This window comes from Musa acuminata, chromosome BXJ1-6 (genome assembly GCF_036884655.1).
Source record: "Musa acuminata AAA Group cultivar baxijiao chromosome BXJ1-6, Cavendish_Baxijiao_AAA, whole genome shotgun sequence".
NCBI classification, from domain to species: domain Eukaryota; kingdom Viridiplantae; phylum Streptophyta; class Magnoliopsida; order Zingiberales; family Musaceae; genus Musa; species Musa acuminata.
The window spans coordinates 34,536,213-34,562,530 of record NC_088332.1 but is presented as its reverse complement, the minus strand read 5'-3'; the positions used below and the strand labels follow the sequence as shown (position 1 = coordinate 34,562,530).

General features: G+C 39.0%; 1 protein-coding gene across 4 annotated transcripts; it reads left to right on the top strand.

The window, feature by feature from the left end:
• The first annotated feature begins 17,120 nt into the window (after positions 1–17,120).
• LOC103988890 (PGR5-like protein 1A, chloroplastic) lies at positions 17,121–25,759 on the top strand. 4 transcript variants are annotated; one of them, XR_001978272.2, is made up of 8 exons: positions 17,124–17,554; positions 23,012–23,074; positions 23,147–23,233; positions 23,350–23,587; positions 24,367–24,440; positions 24,544–24,642; positions 25,401–25,540; positions 25,631–25,759. XR_001978272.2 is itself a non-coding variant. In XM_009407566.3 (7 exons), exons 1-7 carry the CDS (start codon positions 17,318–17,320, stop codon positions 25,458–25,460), a joined length of 852 nt encoding a protein of 283 aa, XP_009405841.2. In that variant the 5' UTR covers positions 17,121–17,317; the 3' UTR covers positions 25,461–25,759. The 4 variants fall into 4 exon arrangements, 3 of the variants coding, with proteins under 3 accessions (XP_009405841.2, XP_065044282.1, XP_009405840.2); XM_009407566.3 differs by having other exon boundaries at positions 17,121–17,554; positions 24,544–24,636; positions 25,401–25,759; XM_009407565.3 differs by having other exon boundaries at positions 17,125–17,554; positions 25,401–25,759.
• Positions 25,760–26,318: the final 559 nt, after the last annotated feature.

Sequence of the window (26,318 nt, the reverse complement as noted above, 5' to 3'; positions counted from 1 at the left end):
GGTCTTCACCCATTGAAGGAAGACTGGTAGTGGAAGTCAGTGGCCTTGAGTGAAGAGGAATCGGGAGTGGATGTAGGTCACGACGATCAAACCATTATAAATCGGTTTGTATTTCTGTTTTGCTATTTATCTTTATTGAAAATTACTTTACTTCCTCATTACTTTAGCTGCACACTCTTACGAATGTTTTCAAAGTTAAATATTTTCAATACGAGCTTTTATTATACGAAGATTTCTGACTAAACGTGATTTTTACGTACGCACTAATTCACCCCCCATAGTGCCGACTTGATCCTAACACCTCTATCATATAGATGGGTATATAATATATCAGTCTGTCCAGTTATCTTGATATCCCTCTTAAGTAACCTATGATCGAGATTATTTATAGTCTATGTTTAAAGGTGAATCGATCTCATTATCGTAATCTCATCACGATCCGATTCCCATTGCACAGATCTATGGACATTACAATATATATACGCAACAAACAATATGAAGTGAAAAAAATATCATAATAATAATAAGCAATAAGAGTGTCATGTCATACGTGCCATCACTCATGTGATTGGCTTATAAGGCACCTATGACTAGCAATTTCCCATTTAACCTAAAGCCAATAACCTATGTGTCTGATCCCTATCAGACCCCTATGATGCTAAAAGACAATATGAAATAACAACTTTGTCAATAGATCTGCGATGTTATCTTTGTTGAATCTTAGATTTTGATGATGAAATTAATTGATAAGTTTATGATCTAATATATGTTTTGAGTGACACAAGACTAGCTTCGATCATGGAGAGACAATTTGATTAAACAAGGAAGAATCAATGTTGGGCCAAAGTAGAACATGTTAGAAGATTAGACATCGAGCCGAAGGATCGATCGATGTATTGGCAGAAGGCTTCGTGCCATGAGTTTGGGCATCAAGCTAAGAAGATCGAACATTGCACCAAGGAGATCGGATGTTGCGGGAAAACAACATGCCGATTGGGCAATATGTCGAAGGAGATGATGATGCATCAAAGGGACAGACTAAGCACCGGATGAACCAATTGCTAGTCATAGGTGCCTAGCAAGCCAATCACGTGAGTGATGACACGTATGACTTGATACAGAATCCTTTTGCTTATTATATTTTGGCATATATCACTTTATAACTATTGCATATGTGCATATATTTATTGTGATGTCCTTGGATTTGTGCAATGGGAATCGGATCATGATGAGATCACAATAATGAGATCGATTCACCTTTAAACATAGATGCTAAATAATCATGGTCACAGGTTACTCGAGAGGGACATCATGATAATCGGACAGACTGGTGTGCTGTATACCCGTCCATATGATGGACGCAGTTGGTCTTATAGCTGCTCGTGTCGGGACACTAGGGATACAGTACAGGTGCTCATTGGAGAATGAGTTCACTAATTGATCCGCTTACGGAATGCTGGATGGTTGATGATGCCTTATTGTCAGACAGCGATTTCGTAGTCCTAGTGGTGTATCTGATCCTTAGACTTGAGACACCAAGGATGTCCTGTATGAGTGCTCCACTCTTTGATACCAGACTTATAGGTTTGGCTGTCCCAGATCTAGTATAGCTGGTCATTGGGAGTGGTAGTCGACCTTACGAGGGCTATTGAGTGTCGATAGAGGATCATCCACTCTTGGCGTCATGAGAGAAATATCTCATGTGTTCTTACTCAGAAAAATCCCTGGCTAGGGTCATTCGGGTTAAGAGAGAAAGAGTTCTCCGGGAGAATCCGATTAGAGCGAGACTCGAGTAGAAACCGTATGGGTCTGACAGCACCATGCTCGATATACGATCTCTGGGATATTAGAAGGAGTTCTGATAGGTATGACTCACGGCCAGCTCGATATTGGGCCTAGAGGGTCACACACATATAGTAGGCATTGCGATAAGTAGAGATTCAGATATGAGATATCCGACGGAGCCCTTGTCTTATTAGATGCAGATCCAATACCCACTAGGGGAGGACCCATTAGGGTTTGACAGGGGACCTCTATAAATAGGAGGGATTCATAGCCTCATAGGCTAGAGTTTTTTGCTTCCCTTTCCTATTCTCCTCTCCCTCTTCACCTCAGAGCAGGCCTGGAGTTTTGAGGAGCGTCGTCGCAACCCTGCTGTGTGGATCACCACTAGAGAGGAGGACGCTTGACCTTCTTCACCCTCTCCTAAGGATCTGCAAGGAAACAGGGATATACGATCTCCCTAGGTAACACAATCTACTCTATACGCAGTTTTGAGTTTCGCGGATTTTGCACACCAATCTTCGCATGACGACGAACATCTTTTTGGGAATCAGGGATTTTATTTTCTTGTTCTTCCGCTGCGCATGTGATGTTGCCCCCAAGATTTCCTAACAGAATAATGCATAGTTTGTTCAGTAGATCGGAGTAGTCCAAGGGGATGGTGGTCTCCGAAACGAAGAGAGATGTTGCTCCAATGGGACAGTTATCCAGGAGGGATAAGTCTCGACTCTCCAGAGGGAGAATCATGTGGGACGGACCTCACAAGTTGAGGAGGAGTACCTCAACAAACAACAACTCCACGAAGCTCAATGGACTGAGTAAGCGACGAGGAGTTGTCGCATGATCTCGCTCGAGAGAATGCATTGGTAGATGCATTACGAGATCAAGCGGGGGAATGACCCAAAGCAACACAAATGAAGGCACACTTGGAGTCGATATGAGATCGGACTCAAGGGAGGGTTGACCCGTGGAATGGTGGGCACGAGGGCCACCATCAACTCAATGCAAAAACGAGGAGCAGAGCAACTCGGGTGTAACTTAGCAAAGTACCCAAGCCGCCTGAAGGGAGCCAGCATAGAAGATGGAACATGGAGCGGAGGCACAGTGCTTTCCTTGGACAGAGGTCAAGGACATGAACTCTTGTAGAGGCAAGAGCAGGATCATGTTGTTCCATGGGTCCTTCATTCTAACGGAGCGGACTCATCTTGCATGGTGCCAAAGAAGAAGGGACCTTCTGGGCACATGCACCTTATCTTGGAAAAGCATGTGATGGAGGAACTAAGGCGACTCAATTTGTAGAGGCAAAGTTGGGTTCGGAAGGCCTTAGCACGGGGCAAGAGGACGCAGAGGCGGGTACTCTTGAAGAATATGCCACAGTGTTGCCGTTCAAGTTGCCATGAAGGAAGCGATGCATAGCGAAGATTGTGCTGGTAGGGGCAGAGGCCTAGGATCCAAACAATGGTGCACTAATTGCAGCGAAGTTGGGAGACTTCGGGAGCTACTAGGCGACTGACTGTCCTAGAGCGGTGCTTCATCTAGGTGTGACCCAAGAGTGGGTGGATGAAGGTCGATTGCTAAAGGAGCGAACAAAATCGAAGGTGGAAGATGTTAGGATCGAGAGCACTAAGAGGGGGGGGTGAATTAGTGCAGCGGAAATCTTTCAGCGATTAAAAACGAAAGCTGCGTTCGTTCGATAAAAACTATTTTGATGCAAAAGCCAATTCTAAGATTACTTATGATTAAGTGCAGTTTATGTCTAAACACAGTTTGCGTCTAAGCACAATTTATGCAGTTTGCAGTTTGCGTCTAAATGCAGATTGCGTCTAAGCGCAGTTTACATCTAAGCGCAGTTTGCGTCTAAGCTCAGATTGCGTTTAAGCGCAGTTTGCGTCTAAGCACAATTTATGTCTAAACTCAGATTGCGTCTAAGCGCAGTTTGCGTCTAAGCGCAGTTTGCGTCTAAGCGCAGATTGCGTTTAAGCGCAGTTTGCGTCTAAGCGCAGTTTACGTCTAAGATCAGATTGCGTCTGAGCGCAGTGCAGTTTGCGTCTAAACGCAGTTTTACGTCTAAACACAATTTTACGTCTAAACGTAGTTTTACGTCTAAACGCAGTTTGCGTCTAAACGTAGTTTTACGTCTAAACGTAGTTTTACGTCTAAACGCAGTTTGCGTCTAAACGCAGTTTTACGTCTAAACGTAGTTTTACATTTAAAAGTAGTTTACGTCTAAAACACAGTTTTACGTCTAAACAGAATCAAGACGTAAACGTAAACTGCAAAGAAACTTGTTCGCAGAAATCAGTTTGCAGTTATAAACAGAATCAAGACGTAAACGTAAACTACAAAGAAATTCGTTCGCAGAAATCAGTTTGCAGTTATAAACAGAATCAAGACGTAAACGTAAACTGCAAAGAAACTCATTCGTAAAAGCGCAGAAGACAGTTTACAGTTATAAATAGAATCAAAACGTAAGTGTAAACCGCAATGTAGAGATCGTACGAAAACACCGATTTACGTCTGAATGCAGATTTGAAAAGATCAGCACTTAGAAACTTGTTCGTAAAGGCGCAGAGAGCAGTAGCTATGTAGGAGGTTTGCAGTAATGATAAAGTGCTCAAAATAAATGCAAACCAGAAATTTAGAGTGGTTCGGTCAGTCTTGACCTACTCCACTTTTGGCTTCCTCCACCGACGAGGTCACCGACGTCAACTAGAAGCCTTCCTTCAATAGGCGAAGGCCAACTACTCTCTTACAGATTCACTCCTTTTGACGGGCTTAGGAGACAACCCTTACAGAAGTTTTCTCTCCTCTCTTTACAACTCAAACTTGAAGAATAGAAAGAGGAGAACTAGCAGTTTTGAGCTCTAAGAAACACAGAAAGATAGCAAGATTTCGAGTGTGTGTTCTGTGCTTTCAGTGCTGAATGGGTGGGGTATTTATAGGCCCCAACCCAGTTCAAATTTGGAGCTCAAAACGATCAAATCCCGGAATTCCGGGATCAGGCGGTTGTACCTCCTGACTGGAGAGGTTGCACCGCCTGGCAGAGCTCGAAGACTGAGCCCAGGCGGTGCCACCTCTTGACTGAGGCGGTTGCACCTCTCTGCCAGAGCTCGAAGACCGAGCTCAGGCGGTGCCACCTCTCTGTCAGGGAGGTTGCACCGCCCAGTCTAGCTCGAAGACTGAGCTCAGGCGGTGCCACCTCCTGGCTGGGGAGGTTGCACCGCCCAGTCTCGCTGGGAGGCTTAGCCCAGGCGGTGCCACCTCCTGGCCTAGGCGGTTGCACCTCCTGGTGCAATCAGGGTCCGAATGGTTAGCTCCATTCGGCCCAATTTCAGTCTTTCAAGGGCCCAATTGCCCCAAGATTAAGCTAATGGGATCACCTCCCATTTTCCAACTTAATCAACGTGCTAACTACGATTAGATCTAAGACAATTTCTGCAGCTTTGCTTCGGTGCGTCAATCGCTTCTTCCGGCGAGTTTCCGGCGAACTTTCGTCGATCATCCGATGAACCCTCGGTGATGCTTCTGCGGACTTTCGGCAAACTCCTGGACTTTGCGACGATCCACTTGGCGAGTTCCGACGAGCTTCGCTTGGCAAGCTTCTGGACTTCTCGGATTTGTTCTCGCAGAACCTCTGACGACCGTCCGAACTTCCGTCGAACTCTCGAACTCCCAACGTGATCATGATCTTGACTCCGGCGCAACTCCTGCTGCTTGTCTAACTTTCATCGTAGTTAATCCTGCACACTCAAAACAAAAACTTTGATCGAGACAATTAATCCTAAGCAATTAACCAAGTTGTCCGGCATGTCATTGGTCCCTCGACGCTTCGTCCGATTCTTCGACGCATCGTCCTTTCCTGCAGCCTATTGCCCAATCGGCTAGTTGACTCCGCAACTCCGATATCCTTGGCACAATACCCGCTCTTCTTGGCCCGATGCCCGAGTCCACGGCCCGAAGCCTTCTGTCGATACGTCGACCGATCCACCGGCCCGACGTCCAATCTTCTGACATGTTCCTCCGGCACAACATGATTTTCCTGCTTTAATTGTCTCATCCTGATCAAAGCATCCTGCGTCACTCAAAACGCAGATTAAATCATAAACATATATCAAGTAGTTTCATCATCAAAATACGAGATTCAACAATCTCCCCTTTTTTGATGATGACAACTACTTGATGACGGAGTTAACCTTAACTCCCGGAGTTTAAACAAACTCTCCCTATCAATATGCCATATTGATAGAAACTCTTAGATTCAAAAATCTAAGCAACATGTCATCATAAACGGAGTTAACCTTAACTCCCAGAGTTTAAACAAACTCCCCCTATCAATATGCCATATTGATAGAACCTTGAATTGAAACTGAATTCAAGTCATTGCAATATTCATCATGAATACTTGCAACACGTTATCATGAACTTATGCATAAACTTATGCATGTCATGTCATCAACATACTTTCATCTCCCCCTTTGTCATCAACAAAAAGGAGAAGTACCACAATCAAGTGTTTGTGATATTGGTTCAACTCATTGCATGAAAAACATAATATCAAGTTTTATCATCATGCAGTTTTGAAGCCGGAAAATTTAGCAAATGTTACATCATGCTTAGAACATTCAAGCTATCAAGTTTTACAGCATGCAAGATAGCACTTTTATAACATGCAAGCTAGCAATGTTGCAACATTTTAGAACTTGCAAGCTAGCAATTTAGAGATGTTCAAGAAGGCAACTCTTGCTTCTTGAAATATGAAAATTTTGTCCACTTTGCTAGATGCGCAAGTTAGCATGTTTTGCTTCTTGAGATAGGCAAGATAGCACCTTTGTTCTTTTTGTTTCTTAAGATGTTCAAGATAGCAATTTCTTCTCTTTTGAGAAGTGAAAATTTGCTTTCTTCTTGAATTGTGCATGCAAGTTATCATTGTCAAAAAGAAGGGAAAACCCTTTCTGTCAATTTCTAAATCATGACAAAGGTGAGTAATCATTTTTATTTCAAAATTCCATAATTGAGATAAACCTTGAATTCAAATCAAGGCAATTTTAATCAAGGTTCATATCATATGCAATACATTACGTAGAAAGCATAAGTATTGCATGCATCATTTTAGCAACAAATCGTAGCATTTCATCACATGGCAAGATATCATCAAGTAGAATTACGATGCAAGTTCTTGATATCTTAACATGATGAAAATTCAAATATGGCACTTATAGTATCAATTCATATATTTCTCCCTCTTTATCATCAACAAAAGGAGAAGTAGCTCTAGCTATTTTAAAATATATGCAAGTTTTTATAACATGAAGCTATATTTTCATCACAACATATAAGCACAAAAGCATAGCAAGATTCTTAGGTTCAATCATGGCAATTCAACACTTGCTTCATGTGCAAGATTGCACTTGCTTTTCTTTGGATGTTCTAACTAGCAAAAGCTTTCTCCCCTTTGTTTTTGTCGAAAAGAAGGGAGAAATCAATGGCCAAAAATTTTTAATTATTATACAGGACATATTACAAAATCTTGTCATGATATTAAGAAAGTTCAAGAAGGACATGATCCATTCAACAAATCCTTTTAATAGGGCAAAGGAATTATATAACCAAGAATCATGATTAAAATATTTCAATATCATAGATCAAGTCATGATTCGTGATTCATCATAAAGCAAATTAATTTTCAATCATCACATAAGGCATTTAAAGAATTTTTGAAACATAGAAGAATGATTAATTTAAGCATGTAATGTTTCAATCAAAATCAAGTCATGAATACCAATACTTTGATATTGTGAGTATCAATTCATGAATACCAAAAGATATTATTTGTGATTTCAATTTTGCAAGATCATGATTATGATTTAGACATAACTTATTCAAATCAAATCGTCAACTTGAAACTCATAATCAAGTCATTAAAATTAATTTCGAAATTTACAAAATATCATGAAATCAAAAGACAAGTTGCATTTCATTTGAAGAACTTCTTTTTGATAAATGTAGGGAGCATAATGAACGATCTTGATTTATAAAGAGCTTCATGTTATAATTATCAAGATCATGATTTTAATACTTATTCTCTTTAGCAAAGAATCACAAAAGCACTTTATTTTTGCATAAGAAATCTCATTGTATTATGATTTATAAATTCTTTTTATGCACATGAATCATAGGAGATATGTATGTGAAACAAATCTTTGCAAGCAAAGACACTATCATTCATATTTCAAGATGGAATTTATAAGCAGGAATCATTTCATCAAATCCATTTTAGAAAAATATTTTTCATAAGTGTATGAGAAAATCCGATTGTTAGGATACCAATTGTTAAGTGAATCCGAATATGAAATTAGTACTTTTATGCATTCGGATAAGATTTTGCTATAGATTTTCAAGTTCAATTATGAAGATAAAACATGCTCATGATCATAAAAATTTATGTATCCAAAACATATAATTTCCAACATGTTATAGTGTAAAATCATCATGGCAATTAAGTGTTTTGAACATTGAATCAAGAATGTCCGAAAAATAATCTTAACACGTTCATGCATTCGAGCACATTTTTGCCATAGTTTCTCAAATATACTCATGAGAATAACACATGCTTATCATTGGCTTAAAATCTCATGCATAAAATTGTTAATCAAAATATTTAATTTCATCATTATGCATTTCTTCAAATCAAACATGATCTTTAATCAAAATCGAGAAATAACAATGGAAATCAATGTAATACACATGATTTCATATTTTCAATCAATATCATTTTATTTGTTTATCATAAAATATGCAATATTATCATTTTCGAAATTACTTAGTATGATTATTTTTTTTTTTAACATGTAATTTTTAAGAAAATTAATTCTAAACTAAAAGAGAAAAATACATCATGAAAGCATCAAGTAATTTCAAAATAAATTAGGGGGATTTCGATTACCTCATCATTGTAGGCTGTTAAGGCGTAGTTTGCCGCCTTGCTTTTGTTGACTTTCTCTTCTTCGGAGGAGCTCGATTCATCCCAATTTTTGTTCTTCTTCTTGCGTTTAAAGCAAGTAGTTCGATTCTTTTTGCTTTTTAATTTTCGTTTCATTTGTAGTTTAAGTTCACCATCACTTGAGCTTATGCTCGAGTGGTCTTCAAATGTTCTATGTCCCAAATCCTTCCTGTTCTTTGGAAGGTTGTTTTGTTCATCATTGTCCTCATCACTTGAGTCATCGCTCAAGTGGCATTCATTTGTCCAGAGTTCCAAATCCTTCCTGTTCTTTGGAAGGTGATTGTGTTCAACATGTTCATCATGTGCATTGTGCACCATTTCATATGTTATCAATGAACCAATTAGTTCTTCAAGTGGTAAGTTGTTTAGGTTTTTAGCTTCTTGTATTGCAGTTACTTTTGAATCCCACTTCTTAGAAAGAGAACGCAAAATCTTGTTTACGAGTTCAAAGTCCGAAAAACATTTTCCAAGAGCTCTTAAACTATTGACGACATCCGTGAAACGGGTGTACATGTCGCCTATAGTCTCACTTGGTTGCATTCGAAAAAGCTCGAAATCATGCAATAAAAAGTTAACTTTCGAGTCTTTGACACTACTAGTTCCCTCGTGCGTGATTTCAAGTGTTCACCAAATGTCAAAAGCTGTTTCGCAAGTAGAAATCCGATTGAACTCATTTTTGTCCAAAGCGCAAAATAAGGCATTCATAGCCTTTGCGTTTAAAGAGAAATACTTCTTCTCCAAATCCGACCATTCGTTCGTCGGTTTAGAGGGAAGTTGAAAACTGTTTTCAATGATATTCCATAAATCCAGATTTAGAGAAATCAAGAAAACTCTCATTTGAGTTTTCCAATAAGGATAGTCCAATCCGTTAAAGAACGGTGGACGAAAGACCGAAAAGCCCTCTTGAAGAGCCATTTCTCTCGAGTGTAAATCCGAAATGAGAAATACCCCGCTCTGATACCAATTGTTAGGATCGAGAGCACTAAGAGGGGGGGGTGAATTAGTGCAGCGGAAATCTTTCAGCGATTAAAAACGAAAGTTGCGTTCGTTCGATAAAAACTATTTTGATGCAAAAGCCAATTCTAAGATTACTTATGATTAAGTGCAGTTTATGTCTAAACACAGTTTGCGTCTAAGCGTAATTTATGCAGTTTGCGTCTAAATGCAGATTGCGTCTAAGCGCAGTTTGCATCTAAGCGCAGTTTGCGTCTAAGCTCAGATTACGTTTAAGCGTAGTTTGCGTCTAAGCGCAGTTTACGTCTAAACTCAGATTGCGTCTAAGCGCAGTTTGCGTCTAAGCGCAGATTACGTTTAAGCGCAGTTTGCGTCTAAGCGCAGTTTACGTCTAAGATCAGATTGCGTCTGAGCGCAGTGCAGTTTGCGTCTAAACGCAGTTTTACGTCTAAACACAGTTTTACGTCTAAACGTAGTTTTACGTCTAAACGTAGTTTGCGTCTAAACGCAGTTTTACGTCTAAACGTAGTTTTACGTCTAAACGCAGTTTGCATCTAAACGCAGTTTTACGTCTAAACGTAGTTTTACGTTTAAAAGTAGTTTACGTCTAAAACACAGTTTTACATCTAAACAGAATCAAGAAGTAAACGTAAACTGCAAAGAAACTTGTTCGCAGAAATCAGTTTGCAGTTATAAACAGAATCAAGACGTAAACGTAAACTGCAAAGAAACTCGTTCGCAGAAATCAGTTTGCAGTTATAAACAGAATCAAGACGTAAACGTAAACTGCAAAGAAACTCATTCGTAAAAGCGCAGAAGACAGTTTACAGTTATAAATAGAATCAAAACGTAAGTGTAAACCGCAATGTAGAGATCGTACGAAAACACCGATTTACGTCTGAATGCAGATTTGAAAAGATCAGCACTTAGAAACTTGTTCGTAAAGGCGCAGAGAGCAGTAGCTATGTAGGAGGTTTGCAGTAATGATAAAGTGCTCAAAATAAATGCAAACCAGAGATTTAGAGTGGTTCGGTCAGTCTTGACCTACTCCACTTTTGGCTTCCTCCACCGATGAGGTCACCGACGTCAACTAGAAGCCTTCCTTCAATAGGCGAAGGCCAACTACCCTCTTACAGATTCACTCCTTTTGACGGGCTTAGGAGACAACCCTTACAGAAGTTTTCTCTCCTCTCTTTACAACTCAAACTTGAAGAATAGAAAGAGGAGAACTAGCAGTTTTGAGCTCTAAGAAACACAGAAAGATAGCAAGATTTCGAGTGTGTGTTCTGTGCTTTCAGTGCTGAATGGGTGGGGTATTTATAGGCCCCAACCCAGTTCAAATTTGGAGCTCAAAACGGTCAAATCCCGAAATTCCGGGATCAGGCGGTTGTACCTCCTGACTGGAGAGGTTGCACCGCCTGGCAGAGCTCGAAGACTGAGCCCAGGCGGTGCCACCTCTTGACTGAGGCGGTTGCACCTCTCTGCCAGAGCTCGAAGACCGAGCTCAAGCGGTGCCACCTCTCTGTCAGGGAGGTTGCACCGCCCAGTCTAGCTCGAAGACTGAGCTCAGGCGGTGCCACCTCCTGGCTGGGGAGGTTGCACCGCCCAGTCTCGCTGGGAGGCTTAGCCCAGGCGGTGCCACCTCCTGGCCTAGGCGGTTGCACCTCCTGGTGCAATCAGGGTCCGAATGGTTAGCTCCATTCGGCCCAATTTCAGTCTTTCAAGGGCCCAATTGCCCCAAGATTAAGCTAATGGGATCACCTCCCATTTTCCAACTTAATCAACGTGCTAACTACAATTAGATCTAAGATAATTTCTGCAGCTTTGCTTCGGTGCGTCAATCGCTTCTTCCGGCGAGTTTCCTGCGAACTTCCGTCGATCATCCGATGAACCCTCGGTGATGCTTCTGCGGACTTTCGGCAAACTCCTGGACTTTGCGACGATCCACTTGGCGAGTTCCGACGAGCTTCGCTTGGCAAGCTTCTGGACTTCTCGGATCTGTTCTCGCAGAACCTCCGACGACCGTCCGAACTTCCGTCGAACTCTCGAACTCCCAACGTGATCATGATCTTGACTCCGGCGTAACTCCTGCTGCTTGTCTAACTTTCATCGTAGTTAATCCTGCACACTCAAAACAAAAACTTTGATCGAGATAATTAATCCTAAGCAATTAACCAAGTTGTCCGGCATGTCATTGGTCCCTCGACGCTTCGTCCGATTCTTCGGCGCATCATCCTTTCCTGCAGCCTATTGCCCAATCGGCCAGTTGACTCCGCAACTCCGATATCCTTGGCACAATACCCGCTCTTCTTGGCCCGATGCCCGAGTCCACGGCCCGAAGCCTTCTGTCGATACGTCGACCGATCCATTGGCCCGACGTCCAATCTTCTGACATGTTCCTCCGGCACAACATGATTTTCCTGCTTTAATTGTCTCATCCTGATCAAAGCATCCTACGTCACTCAAAACGCAGATTAAATCATAAACATATATAAAGTAGTTTCATCATCAAAATACGAAATTCAACAGAAGAGACCTTGCGATGTATTGGCAGAGGCCACACATGGAGGGATCAGAATTCGAGTTCATCCCACAAGGATCAGAATGTAATGGAGATGTCACCAGGAGGCGACATGGTGTAGCAGATCGTGATGGAACAGTTCATGGAAATGCGACACACACGACATAGTCCCGTGAGGGACTAGATCATACGAAGGTATGATCGGGAACTACTAGAAGCTCCACTTCGGTGAACAACATGACGGTAAGAAAGGCTATGAATTCAAGGAGTGAAGGCCATGGTATCGTAGAGGTGGGTCTTCCGTGCATGCATCGAATTTTGCATCGGATGAAAGCCTTGGTCATCAGCATATAGGGGCTGTGTTCCACCAAGGGAAAAGTTCGAATGCAAGTACCAGTGAGTCCCATGGGAGGGACTTGATCATACAGAGGTATGATCAAAGCAGCTGGAGAGTTGGACTACTCCAGAGCTCATATTCACTTAAGGGAGCCCTGCAAGTAAGAGGATTAGGTCTAGTAAGCGAACGTTACTACCAAGGAAGCTAAGGAGAATAGAATCGGTGCAAATCCTACAACGTGATGGTAGAGGCCATGCATGGGAGTTGCAGTCTGTCTTTCCATCGACCAAAGGGAGCTTCTTGGAGAATACAAAGGTGTTGAAGCAGAGGGTCGAAAGGGGCGAGGAAGCGACGACAAGTCCAGAGGGACTTAGCTACCCAAAATCAAGCATCAGTTAGAATGGAGGTGGACTCAGAGGAGTGCCACGGAGACATATCTACTGATCGTGGAGAAAAAGGATGCAGATGCGAGGCGACGGATAGTAGGTCCATGGGCATGGCAACGCCATGGTACCGTAGAGGCGGGACTTCCGTGAAAGGCATTGATCCCTTGCTCTCATAGAGGGAGAGCGCTTGGTCGTAAAAGGGACTAAGGAGGCGGAGCATGCAGAGACAAACTCCAAGTACCAAGACAAGGCTGAAGGGTAGAGGCCAAGGAACTTTATAAGACCGGGTGTCAACGAGCTTCTCATCAAGATAGCCGAAAGTGAAGGACTTCGAGTCATGCAAGAGTACATGACTAAGGAACGAAGTAGGCAGTACGCGGTGCTGTACCTTTGCTACTCAGGGGAGTAGGCGGTAGGGTTGATGGAGAAGACGGTACAATCCCAGAGACAACCAAATCTATTAGAGAATTACTCCAAGTTGGGGTGACAACTTCTTGCATTCCAGAAGTTCAATGGCATTGAGAAGGTGAATCACAGTAGTTAACTCAACGCAAGGAGTGTAAACACTTCAAGTGCTTCAGAAGTGTGAGCAAAGAGTAGGCGAAGGGCAGTAACAAGCTCGATGCATGGAGTACAACCTCGAGAAGGCAGGCGAAGTCAAGTAACCTTTGCATTCTCAATCCTTAAGAGAATGGGCGAAACCGAGTACCCCAATTCTCTTATCTATCCAGCAGAGGAGCTCTGCACAAGTTCAAAGACTCTTCGAAAATAATAGAAGACAATAGTTATCAAATCCTCACCAATAGTGATCAGTGCTACTTAGAGTAGATTGTCCGCTTCATTTCTCAATGAAATGCCAATCAAAAGGGGAAGTGATGCGAACCTACTTGGAAGTAACAACTAAGTGAAAGAAGAGTCAATGGGCAAATTTTGTGGAGGAAAGACCCAAAACTTTAGAAATTTGCGAGACGATGCTCGTTATAAGCTCCAACAAGTATCCACCCAATTCAAATAGCATGAGGCATTTGAGAGACTAGCACAGTAAGGATGGTCTTTTCCTTTATTTAGAGGATCCGCAGGAATCAACAAGGATCAACACAACTCAGCTAACCCCACACCAGAGTCAGAGTCATTGGTGAGTTGAAGTAGCATGGCGGATCAAAGGTTTGACTACTCAAAAACAGTAGCGGAGAGCAACTGAGAGCCAAGAGGTGCATTGTAGCTGGAGCAGAAGATTGAAGACTCAACAAAGGCGAGGAGTTGCAATGTCGACAAAGGCTTCAACGAGGACGTCGAAGGAATAAGTGGGGGAGAATGTCACGGACAAACTTCTAAACAAGATGTTTGATATAATGCTTATGTATGTCCGTGTCTTTTGATATGTTCATACTTTAACTAGCATGTAGAGGGATAACCGAAGGCTTAATAGTCTCATTTTAGTTAGGTTGGTGGCCGCTTTAGGCTTGTAAATAAAGGTTGTGTCATATGGACACGTGTAAGAGATTTTCGATCTATAATGGACCATTTTACCCTTTGTTGTGCAACTGTTCAGAGCTTGTAAAGTCTGTTTGTAATTTGCTTTGTCTATGAAGTGTTTTCGGAAATGTTTGCTTGTGGATCCTGAATGAGGCATTTTCTCTAACCCGTTCTCTCTTTTGTAGGTCATAAAGGACATGGGAGGCTTCGGGGAGGTTGACCTTTATGGACGGACACACAAGGGTGCCTCACGACTTAGGCAAAACTAGCTAACTCCGTGACACAATGTCAGGTGTCGGGCAGTGGTACCGCCAATACCCCGAAAACCGAGAAAGTGATACTTTTTTGCTCCAATTCAGAAGCCATTGGGGACTATAAATACCCCATCCTTTTCTGCATGAAAGGGCACGAAAGTATTGGTATAATCTTGAATATTTGAAGTGTTAAAGAGTTATAAAAGTGCTAGAGTCCTCATCCCTTTCTAAGTGTTGAGATCATTCAAGAGAGGTACGAGACTTATAAGAGTTATCTCTTAAACCTATGAAAAGGAGAAAGCACTGTAAAAAGTGGTTGGTTTTCACCTATTGAAGGAAGACCATTAGTGGATGCCGATGACCTCGACGGAGGAGGAATTCGAAAGTGGATGTAGGTCACAACGATTGAACCACTCTAAATTCTGGTTTGCATTTCGTCTTAAGCAATTTACCTTTCTTGCAAGCTACTTTACCTTCTTACTGCTTTCTCTACACTCCCATATGCTTTCAAGTTAAAATCTTTATGAAATGATTTTATCGAAATCGAGTTTAATAAAAAACGAAGACTTTTGAAACGGATAATTTTTTCATTGCACTAATTTACCCCCCCCCCCCCTCTCTCTCTTAGTGTCGCTCTTGATCCTAACACCACCGCCCAGACTAGCGGTATCACCGCTTGACACAGTCTCGGAGACTATGCCACGAATGGTTCCACCTATTGGGTCATTGTTTGGGCCTTTCACTTAGCCCAACACAACCCAAACTTGGGCCTAATTGGCTCCTAATTGAGTTGGCTCAATTCCAACCCAATTACGTCTAAAAACTACTTCGATCTAGATAATTATTACAAAGCTAAATCAAATATTGTCCGGTATGTCATTGGTTCATATACGTCTCATCCAATTCTTTGGTGTATCAGCAAGTTGACCTCCACAACTCCGATTTCATTGGTGTAATTTCTGCTCTTCTTGCCCCGATGCTCGATCCCATGGCCCGAGGCCTTCTGTCGATATGTCGACCGATCCTCTGGTTCGACATCCAATCTTCTGACATATTTCACTCCGACTCAACATGATTCTTCCTGCTTTAATTATCTCTCCCTGATCGAAGCTTCCTGCGTCACTCAAAACGTATATCAGATCATAAACACATCAATTGATTTCATCATCAAAATCTAAAATTCAATGGTCTTTGTGTTTATCTATGATGCCCTTGAGACAAGACTTCGCTTTCTCTCCATCTAGTGATGGTGTCCTGCCTAGAGTGATGGGATATATTGTCATCTTAGATAACATCTAACTCATGACACTAACTAATAGGGTTTATCAAAAAAATGCAGGCAGGTAGATATCACCCCAACCCACAAGGTTCAACCTCACTTGGTCAACAAGCTGCATAGACAACACCTTTCTAGAGCAGGTTTACTACCGCTACAACTGCATATTGTATTTTGGTGAAAATTGTTTTTGATGAACATTTTGAATAAGTTGACATTTATTTACCTTCGATTCAACTTTTGAAAACTAGGTTTTTTTTTTTGTTCCTTTTTTATTTGTCTTGTTAAAAGTATTTATAAACATTAAACATTTATGTTATAATCAGAAATGAAAAGTTGAGATCATTCCCCAAGAATAGTTGAAGAGAATGAAAAGTTGAGAACTCTGTTGGACGCTAAGAACAGTACTTCTAGACTTTGGTAGTTATTGTGTTTCTGAGATTTTTTATAGCCAGTTGAATATGCTGATTAATTGGTTAATAAATATGAAAAATATGTAGTTTCTGTCCTCTGTTGTTGCCTACAATGTGCCATTTATTAGATGGCTTCTAACCAAAGTTTTCAATCCAACCAAGGGTCAATTTTTATTTATTTACTATTTTTCCTGTTGATACAGAGCTTTACAGGTTGGTTGAGCACCCTACCAGTACCTTATCTTTCTGACCAGTTGTCAAAACCAGTATTGGATTTTTAATCTTAAATCCTTGCTTCTAACAACGCGCAATATGAGCCTACATTCTTTCTATAAAGATCAACAAAATAATAATAATAATATTATTATTATTATTATTATGGTGACATTTTTGGTGGTGACTAATACTTATTGTGGATGAGTGCAAATGACTTTGACTATCGTGTCCCTCTCAGACTCACAGCTTACCAACAACAATATATTTCCTGGAGATTTTTTTTGTCTCCGCATTTGCTTTAAAATGATTGTAATTACCTACGACGTCCATTCCAGTCAGTCATATTGATTTTTATAGTTGAGATTAGTAATGCTGGTGGTTGGGATTTGAGATTTGTAATTACCCACTGCTCACATTATTATGCGAATATTACATGGAAATAAAAACATTAAAAAAAAAGTATTATTGTGGCCCCTCCGTTTCGTGTCCGCTGGATTCGGTGGGAACTGTGGCACCCACGGCAAGCGAAGGCGGAAGGCTCCAAAACGGAAGATGATGCCGCCACGTTCCGTTTCTGGTGGTAAAGCCGTGGAAGAAAGCAGCGAGGCGAAACGAGCGGCTGCCGCCCCACGGTATTAAACGACTTCGCACGAACCGTGCGTTTGTGGGCCTCTCACTCCACGAGACCGCCAAAGCGGCCTGATGCCGCCGCCTTCCTCCTCCTCCTCGTTCACCGCGGCGGTGGCGGCTCCCGCCCTATGTGCCCGCCGTCAAGCGCGCCGCTTCTTCTCCTCGGACTCTCGGCTCCGTCCACGAACCGATCGACGCCGGGGCCAGTGGCCTCTCGCCCTCGCCTTCACGGCGCAGGGCCCCTGCTGCCTCTACGTGGGCCCCGTCGAGACGGCCAGTAAGGAGATGCTCGAAGCCCTCTATCAGCAGGTGCTATTTCCGTTCCTTCTTAATTTGCTTATAGCCCCTTTTTTGTGAGTTGGAAGTAGCACAATTATATCACATCTCCTTGGTTATTGTTCGTGTTCCTAATTTGTTTGTAATTGCTTCACCACACCTTCGACAACTTATCATGGTATTCTTTTTTTTTTGTATTTATTGTTGCTTTCTTTTCATATAATTAAAAGGAACGTCATTTTTTTTAGTATTAAAATGTTGCTACGGAGGGAATACGGTGTCAATTTTTGGAAGCACTGTTTTACATTGTGAAACCCGTCACGTAAGCAGGTCTTATTCTACTTCAGCTTAAATATATTCTGAGCATCGAGCTAATTAATTTGAATATTATATGTAACTAGATGTATAAGGGACTGTATATTTTATTAAGATTTAAAGTATATCTTTTAGAAGATTTTAGATTGTTATCTTTTATCTTTTAAATAAGTTGATTAAATAAAATTTTAGAGATAAGGATCTCCTTGTCATTGATATCTACATGTATAGATCCATTCAAGTCTAAGTGTTTAGGCCTATAGGGCTTAAGTCAAAGAGTAGTTTAAGATCCTGTAAGTGTTTTTCATTTTGATAAGTTCAATATAACTTTTTTTCTTTTACTTCTGCCTTGATTTCTTCTTCTATTTAGTTTGATCTTTGGCCGGTAGTACCTTGTTACTATTATTTGAGAAAGGGTTGCACTTGCATGTGATCTCTCTTTTTCTTCACACAATATCAGAGCTATAAGAGTGGTAATCTATATTTCAAAATCTCCTTGGTGAAGAAGATATCATTTTTCAACTATGGATTACAATAGTCGAGTTGGTGGGTTTGATATTGAACTTTTCAATCAGTCTAACTATGAGATCTAGAAGACTTGTTTGAAGTCTTATCTCATAGGGGAAAAAGATATATGGGATGTGATTGGTGGCAATGTAACAACAGCACCAAATGCTATAGATAGGGACGCCATAAAGAGATGGAGAATATTAAATGCAAAAGCTGAATTTGTGTTAAAGAGATCTATTTCTCATTATCCTTGAACACATTATTGGTTGCAAATCAGCTTTAGAGATTTGGATAACTCTAGATGCATTGCTCAACAAAAAGAATATGGTTTGGTTTTAGTATTTGGAGAATGATTTAGCAAACACTATCTAAAATGATATCTCAATTTCTCAGTATTTTTTAAAGATTAAAAATTTATGTTCAGAGATATCACTCTTAGATCCAAATGAGCCTATTTCTAGTGTACAAATGAAACGTTATATTATTCATAGTCTTTGATAATATATTTTTCATAGTCTAGTGTACAAATGAAACGTTATATTTTTCAAATGATGAGAGTTTATACTTCAGGTAGAGATGAAGATGTCCGTTTTACAAATAAAAAATAGGTAATAATAAATATAAAGATAATAAGGATGATGCTAACGGCAAATCAGAATCTTCTTCGAACAATGGTGTAAATCGAAAGAAAACCAAGTGTTATAGGTGTGGCACGTTAGGCCATATCAAGAAAAATTATTATGTTAAGATTAAAAGAGGAAATATTATAAACAAAGAAGATTGTTCTAATGCTACTTATGAAGATTAGGACAAATCTTTTATGGCTGAAACTGTTGAAGCCACGACATCTATCACCTTCGAACATGATTGGATAGTTGATTCAGGATATGATCATCATCTCACTAGTGATGGTACCAAATTCATCAATCTTCGTCAATGTGAAGGTAATGATGTAATTATCATGGCAGACAACACTATTCACCAACTGGAGAAGGAAGGCACCGTTATAATCTCAAATAAATATAATGATCCTATTATATTAAAGAGTGTGTACTATATTTTAGGTATAAAGAAAAATCTTTTTTTTGTTGCAAATTTAGTTGATGCTAGAAATTATGTTCTTTTAAGTCCTAATGAAATCAAGTTTTTTCGTAATATAAAAAAAATAAATGCAGATATAGTATATACTGTTAAAAGGGTCAAAGATTTATATATTTTGTCAGCATCTAACTTTTATTTTAATAAGACGAGTAAAAATGATGATGCATCAATCTAGCATGCCAGACATGGTCATATAAATTTTCTTAAATTAAAGATTATAATACAGAAAAGTGTAGTTAATAGTCTTTCCAATCTTACTACTTTTAGTAGTAAGAAAGTTTCTAAGGTTGTTAATATGACAAAGCACACAAGCAACCTTTTGATATATCACTTTCAAGATTCAAATTTTTTTTAGAGCTTATTCATGAAAATTTAATGGGTCCTATTCTAACGACATCTTATTCAAGGTCTCGTTATATGCTTCTCTTTATTGATGATTTTACGAGGTTCACTTGGGTCTACTTTGTGAAGGAAAAATTAGAAGTTTTTCATAATTTTAAAAATCTAAGTTAACAATTGAAAGTGTTCTTGAAAGGAAAATTAAAAGGTTACACACCAATAATAGTCAGGAGGTCACTTCTGGTAGATTCTTCTCCTTTTGTAAATAATGACATCAAAAGGGAACTCACATGTGTAAATATACCACAACAAAATAGTGTGATAGAATAGAAGATTTAACATCTCGTGGAGACTTATAAGTGTTGGCTTCATGCAAAGAATTTACCCAAAGCCTTATGGGTAAAAGGTATGACATGTGCAATTTATGTTATTAATCGAACTCCTCTTAGTCCAATCAATCTAAGGTCTCTATATGAGCTCATGTTTAGGGAGAAATCATATATTAAACATTTCAGAGTATTTGGTTCTTCATGTTAATGTTCACATACCAGACTTAAAGAGAAGTAAGTTTGATGTCATGGTCAAAAAAATACATGTTTATTGGCTATGATAAAAAGAAAAATGATTGGAAATGCATGGATTCACAAACACATAGGTATGTGGCATCTCGAGATATTATGTTTGATGATGTTTCTTTTTATTATCTTTCACAAGCAGTTTTTTTTTACAATATCAATCACAACAATGGAAGTGACATATGTTCAAGATTTGTGGTTGAGTTTCCTTTGTCATCTAATATTCCTATGGATTTTGACTCTTCTTCTTTCTTATCTGTATCTACTTCTATTATTTCATCATCACCAATGGTGGAGCAAAGTGACAAGGGAAGTAATGATTTTTATGAAGAAGAAATTCCAACATCGAGAAGATAAAAAAGAATAATTATCAAACCAACACGTTACAAAGATGGAAACAATCTTAGCATATATTACTGTTTCTTTTCTGATTCAATTGATGATTTTGAGCCTACTTGTTTTGATTAAAGCCAAAAGTGTTAAGGAGTTGGAAGATGCCATGAAAGAAGAAATGAAAATTCTTCATAAAAATGAAACTTGGGTTCTTATGCTAAAGCTTGTAGATGTAGATCTAATTACTTGCAAATGAGTTTACACGGTGAAACGTAAGTCAGATGGAAGTATAGATTGCTCTAAAGCAAGACTTGTTACATGGGGGTTTTCTTAAAAATATGAAGAAGATTATAAGAAAACCTTTAGTTCTGCGGCCACGATGATATCTATCAAGATGGTGATTGCTCTGGCAGCTAATCTTAGATGGAAACTTTGATAACTTGATATGGAAAATGCCTTCTTATGGTGAACTTGACAAGGATATTTATATGAAACAACCACCGGAGTATATTTCTATTTTCAAACCAAATTATGTTTGCGAGCTCAAGAAGACCCTCTATGGGTTAAGCAAGCTCCTAGTGCATGGGATAAAAAAATTTCTTACTTACATTTCTATGATTATTTTTCTTTTTATTCAGATCCTAGCTTTTTTATTAAAAAGCATGGAAGCCTACATATTATCGTTCTTCCATATGTGGATGATATGATTATCACTGGTAATGACAAAAGAGAGATTTCAAAGTTTCGTGATGATATTTTTCTTCGGTTAGAAATGAAAGACTTGGTGGAGTTTAATATTTTTCTTGGTTTGGAGGTAATGAATACAAAAGAAGATATATTTATCTCTCAAACAAGCTATACAAAAAAAATTATTGAAAGATTTAGAATTAACAAAAGTAAGAAGATTTCTACTCCACTTGATGCAAATATAAAGCTAAGATGTAATGATGGCAAGCTTCTTTCTGACCCTCGATCTTTTCACACATTTATTGGTAGGCTCATCTACTTAACAATTACAAGAAATCATTTTGTGCAATCTCCAAAGAAGTCACAACTTGATGCAGCAAAGAGAATTTTAAAATAATGTGAATTCTACCCTTGATTTGGGATCGTTCTATAAGAATGACATACATCTTGAATTACATGGTTATGTAGATGTTGATCTGGGAGGTGATATAGATAATCGTAGATCCACTTCTGACTGTCTTTTCATATGGTTCTGCTTGTATCTCATGGTGTAGTAAGAAACAACAATCAGTTTCTCTTTCTACAACCGTAGCAGAATACAAGGCTTCCTCACTTATTGCTCAAAAATGTATCTGGTTAAGGCATTTAATCGAGGACGTTTGCTATCAAATTAACAAACTAATTATTTTGCAGATTGATAATTAAAGTGTCTTAAAATTGACTACAAATCTAATTTGTCATGTAAGAACCAAACATATTGAAATTGAATATCATTTCATCCAGGAAAAGGTGCTTCAAGGTGTCATTGAGGTCATAGAGATCAAGAGCAAAGATACTGTCGAATATATCTTTCCCAAATCTCTCTCTAAAGGACTGTTTGAAGATTTTCGAAGCAAGTTGGGACTTATCTTCAAAAGTATACTTTAATGGGGAGTGTTAAGATTTAAAGTATGTCTTTTGGAAGATTTTATATTGTTATCTTTTATCTTTTAAATAAGTTGATTAAATAAAGTTTTAGAGATAAGGGTCTCTTGGTTTAAATTATTATTCTACACTTATAAATAGATGGCATTTACATCTGTAGATTCATTCAAGTCTAAGTGCTTAGGCCTATAGAGCTTAAGTCAAAGAGTAGTTTAAGATCTTGCAAGTGTTTTTCTTTTTAAGAAGCTCAATATAATTTTTTTTTACCTGCTGCTTTGGTTTTTAATTTTTCTATTTGGTTTGATCTTAGGTTAGTAGTATATTGTTACTATTATTTGAGAAAGGGTTGCACATGCATGTGATCTCTCCCTTCACACATTTTCATCTAAATTCACTTCTACATACTTTTTTGACAATACACATGAGAGGATGTTGTTAAGCTTGTATATGTTAATTTACATAATAAATTTAGCCAATCGGAAAATGAGGCATATACTATTCATGAACTAGAATATAACTAAGTTTGAGTATTTTAGTAGTCATCTGGTGGTACTTTGTCAATTGATCATGTGGAACATCACACAAATCACTTGATTATGGTTTCCAAGGCCATTTAATTATTTATCCATTTGTGAAATACCCTCAATATCTTGAATTTACGATATCTAATGCATTTGTATGTTTCATGCTTGTTTGTTTATCGTAGGCAAGGGATTCGTATTATAGTGGTAATCCTTTGATTGTTGATGACATGTTCGATAAAGTTGAGGTATGACCAAAGAAACCCTCTTTCTTACATGCCATTCTTTTTCATAGATGTTATCCTCATTATGTTTTACAGTTGAAGCTGCGGTTGTATGGATCAAAATCTGTTGTTAAGTATCCTCGGTGCAGCCTAAGACAACATTCAACCTATTCAGATGCTGAGGTAACTTCATTTGAAGTTTTTCCTTACATATACACAAATGGATTATTTTTATTTTTACTCTTCCGACACTGTCATTCTACCTGTTTGAGGTTTTGATATGACCTGGGTGTAGACAGGAAGATCCTTCACAAGCTTTTGCTCTAGCAAGTGTATGGATGTTGCTGCTTGCATTTGGGACCTCTGCAATTCTTGTGCCTACCATCTATAGCCTCAGTCTGGCTCTCAGTGATATTTTCAACTTGAGATATTTCTTTTATGGTGGTAGATCACTATTTGAATTGTTTATGATGGTCAATGGCTTTCTGATCATGGGACTCGGTTGTCTGATTGGTTATCCTATTGCATCTGCTTCTGGTAAGTTATGATGCACCTACTGCACTATGTTGGTGGTTGCCAGAGTTTAGACTCATATTGCATACTTGTTAGAACCTATGTGACTGCTTACAAATAGGGATGTTGATGTAGCTCCATAACCTGATAATCATTTCTGGACTTTGAGTATCAATCCTTCAATTTTGGATCTAGTGACGGGTGGATATAGATTCGTGGATCTATACAAAATAAAAAGATGACATAAATCTGATATCTAACCTGCATATGAAAATTTTAGATTTACATCCAATTTTGAATGCTACAATCCTTTATCAGATTCCAATTGTAAATGCAACAACTTGGTACACCCTGATTAATTCAATTTTCAGAATATGAATTTCTTTTTAAAATTGTCTGAGCAATATATTCTCTTTCTTTGCTTTCATTGTGTTCAATTTCCAGGAGCAAAATTGTTTTCAATTGTTTAGTTGATGTGATAACTTCAGTTTTTTATTTGTGATTTTCTAGTTTCATAGCGGATATATGAAAAAGGGAGGAACTTGACGCCCATTGTCATTAGGACGTTTATTTCCTGTGCTTCATATTGAATTCCCTTGAAGCACAAAATGATTATCTATCTTCTTAGATCCAAAAAAACACCTCCGTAGTTAATGCCAAGGTTTCAGCAAACTTCTTTTTATGTCGTGACATCTCTGAGATTTTGCATCATGTTACATTATTGGCATAGATAAGTTAACTGCTCCAGTAGACAAGTTTCCATCAAAATTTAGCTAATATGATTCTTGTTTTCTACTTTACAGTCCAAGCACTGCAAGGCCTTTGGAGGAAAGAATTGGTAGCGCTAAAAGGTTCATGCCCAAACTGTGGGGAGGAGGTTGACTACTCTGGATATATCTTTAATGAAACTATTTACAATAAATATTTTCTGCCAATGCAAAAAGCTACGGTGATGATATATCAAAATTGTCATCTTGCAGGTCTTTGCTTTTGTCAAATCCAAAACTTCATATAGACATCCTCATCGTGCAGAATGCCACGTGTGCGAGTGCACCTTGGAGTTTAGAACAAAGGTGGAGGTATATAATTACATATATGTATATTTCATGTTTCATACACCATGTGGTATGTATTTGAGAATATATATATATATATATATATATAAATCATTTGACTGCATATAATTATTGATATTAATAAATATGATAAAATAAAATTTATAAACTATATTTGTCAACAAAGATAAAAGTGGCAAAATATTATGTGAGCACCCATTAGAAGGAGAAAAACTTGATCTGATTATATTGAGTCCCTAGGATGGTGATTCTCAGAAGACAAGACTAATAAATTACCTGACATTGGAAGGAAATTTAAAATATGATAAAGCACCTAAGAGCATACAAAACTGTAGGATGGCATCATGAAGCACTAAAGAAAGAGAGAGACAGAGAGAAAGAAAAAAAAAGAAGCTAAATGTTACAAGTGTAAACTGATGTTGATGCGGGTCGTAGACAAAACAAGCAAAAGAGGATGGTTTACTTGAGAACTAGTCTGAGCCGAACTGTTTGCTTGGCAAGAAATGTACACTGTGTAGCTGCTATCAATCTCATTTATGTTTCCTAAATGTTTACTCCATTCTCATCCTCCATATGAAAGTAAAAGATGCTGGATTGTCCATTTCCTATCAAATTGATATATTTTTTCTCAGAACATGACATTTTCTTTTCTTCCCCCCTAAGATAATAAGTGTCAGTTGCTGAATCTGATGGTAAATTTGCTCCAGAATCAAAATTGTACCATTTGACTTTGCTAACTAGTTCTTGTCGTTCTAATATAGGAAACCTTCTCGACACCGGGCAGACGTTGGGTTTATGGCCGTGTTTATCTGGTTCAATAGACATGAAAAGAGGGTTACAGACAAATGTAAATTGTAGTCATGGGTTCCCTTCAATGTTATTAAGATCGTAATGATAAACGGTTAGTTGGTTACAGTTGACAGATATTTTGTTTGCTGCAGTTCAGTAGTGTATGAGGGGGTAATTACTTTGTCTGATGCTTTTTGCCTAGTAATGAAGGTGAAGGTAGCCCCGAAGATCTCCCTGCTGCGATATCGTATAGCTTTGGTACATTTCTAGATTCTGTAATGTGAACCTTGGTTCTTAAGTTCAATTGAAATTATTGACTATTTACCAGGCATTGATGCTGGTGATAAATTCTCGATGCTGGTGTCGACTAACTTGGATGGTTGGATTGAGATCATCGATTAAAATATTCCCTTGTACAATTTAGTGTGTGTATATATATATATATATATATATATATATATGTTATTGTCATCACATTATTACTCGAAGCTTTCCCCGTTAACATCCGCTTCCAAAGGCCAGTAGTCGATCGATCTCTCCAAACCAGGCCAAGCCCTAGAAATCTTGCGATCCCTTGAGACCCAAGCGGAGCTGCAACGAGACCTCAGCAAGAAGCGCTCGGATTCGAACATGAAGAAGACCAAATCAGTAAAGGCGCGATCGCAGCTGCAACAGAACGGCCACGCCCTTAAGTCTAAACTCGCCAACTTGCTCGATCCTGAGGCCTCTTGGGATAAGGTCTGCCTCGAATCTCTGGATATTGTACCCTTGCCTTCAAGAAGCTGTTCGATCTTGTGTACTTGTCCTTGCTTCTTTTTGGGCAAGGCATATAGGTTCGATCCGTTCTTGGGCATTAATCGAGGGTGTTTTCGTGTGATTTTTTTGTTGGT

Coding starts and splice junctions, on each gene's coding strand:
- LOC103988890 (XM_009407565.3), top strand. CDS start 17,318: ATGCCGCCGCCTTCCTCCTCCTCCTCGTTCACCGCGGCGGTGGCGGCT. Junction 23,234..23,349: donor CAACCTATTCAGATGCTGAG/GTAACTTCATTT, acceptor GGGTGTAGACAG/GAAGATCCTTCACAAGCTTT. Junction 24,441..24,543: donor GCCCAAACTGTGGGGAGGAG/GTTGACTACTCT, acceptor GTCATCTTGCAG/GTCTTTGCTTTTGTCAAATC.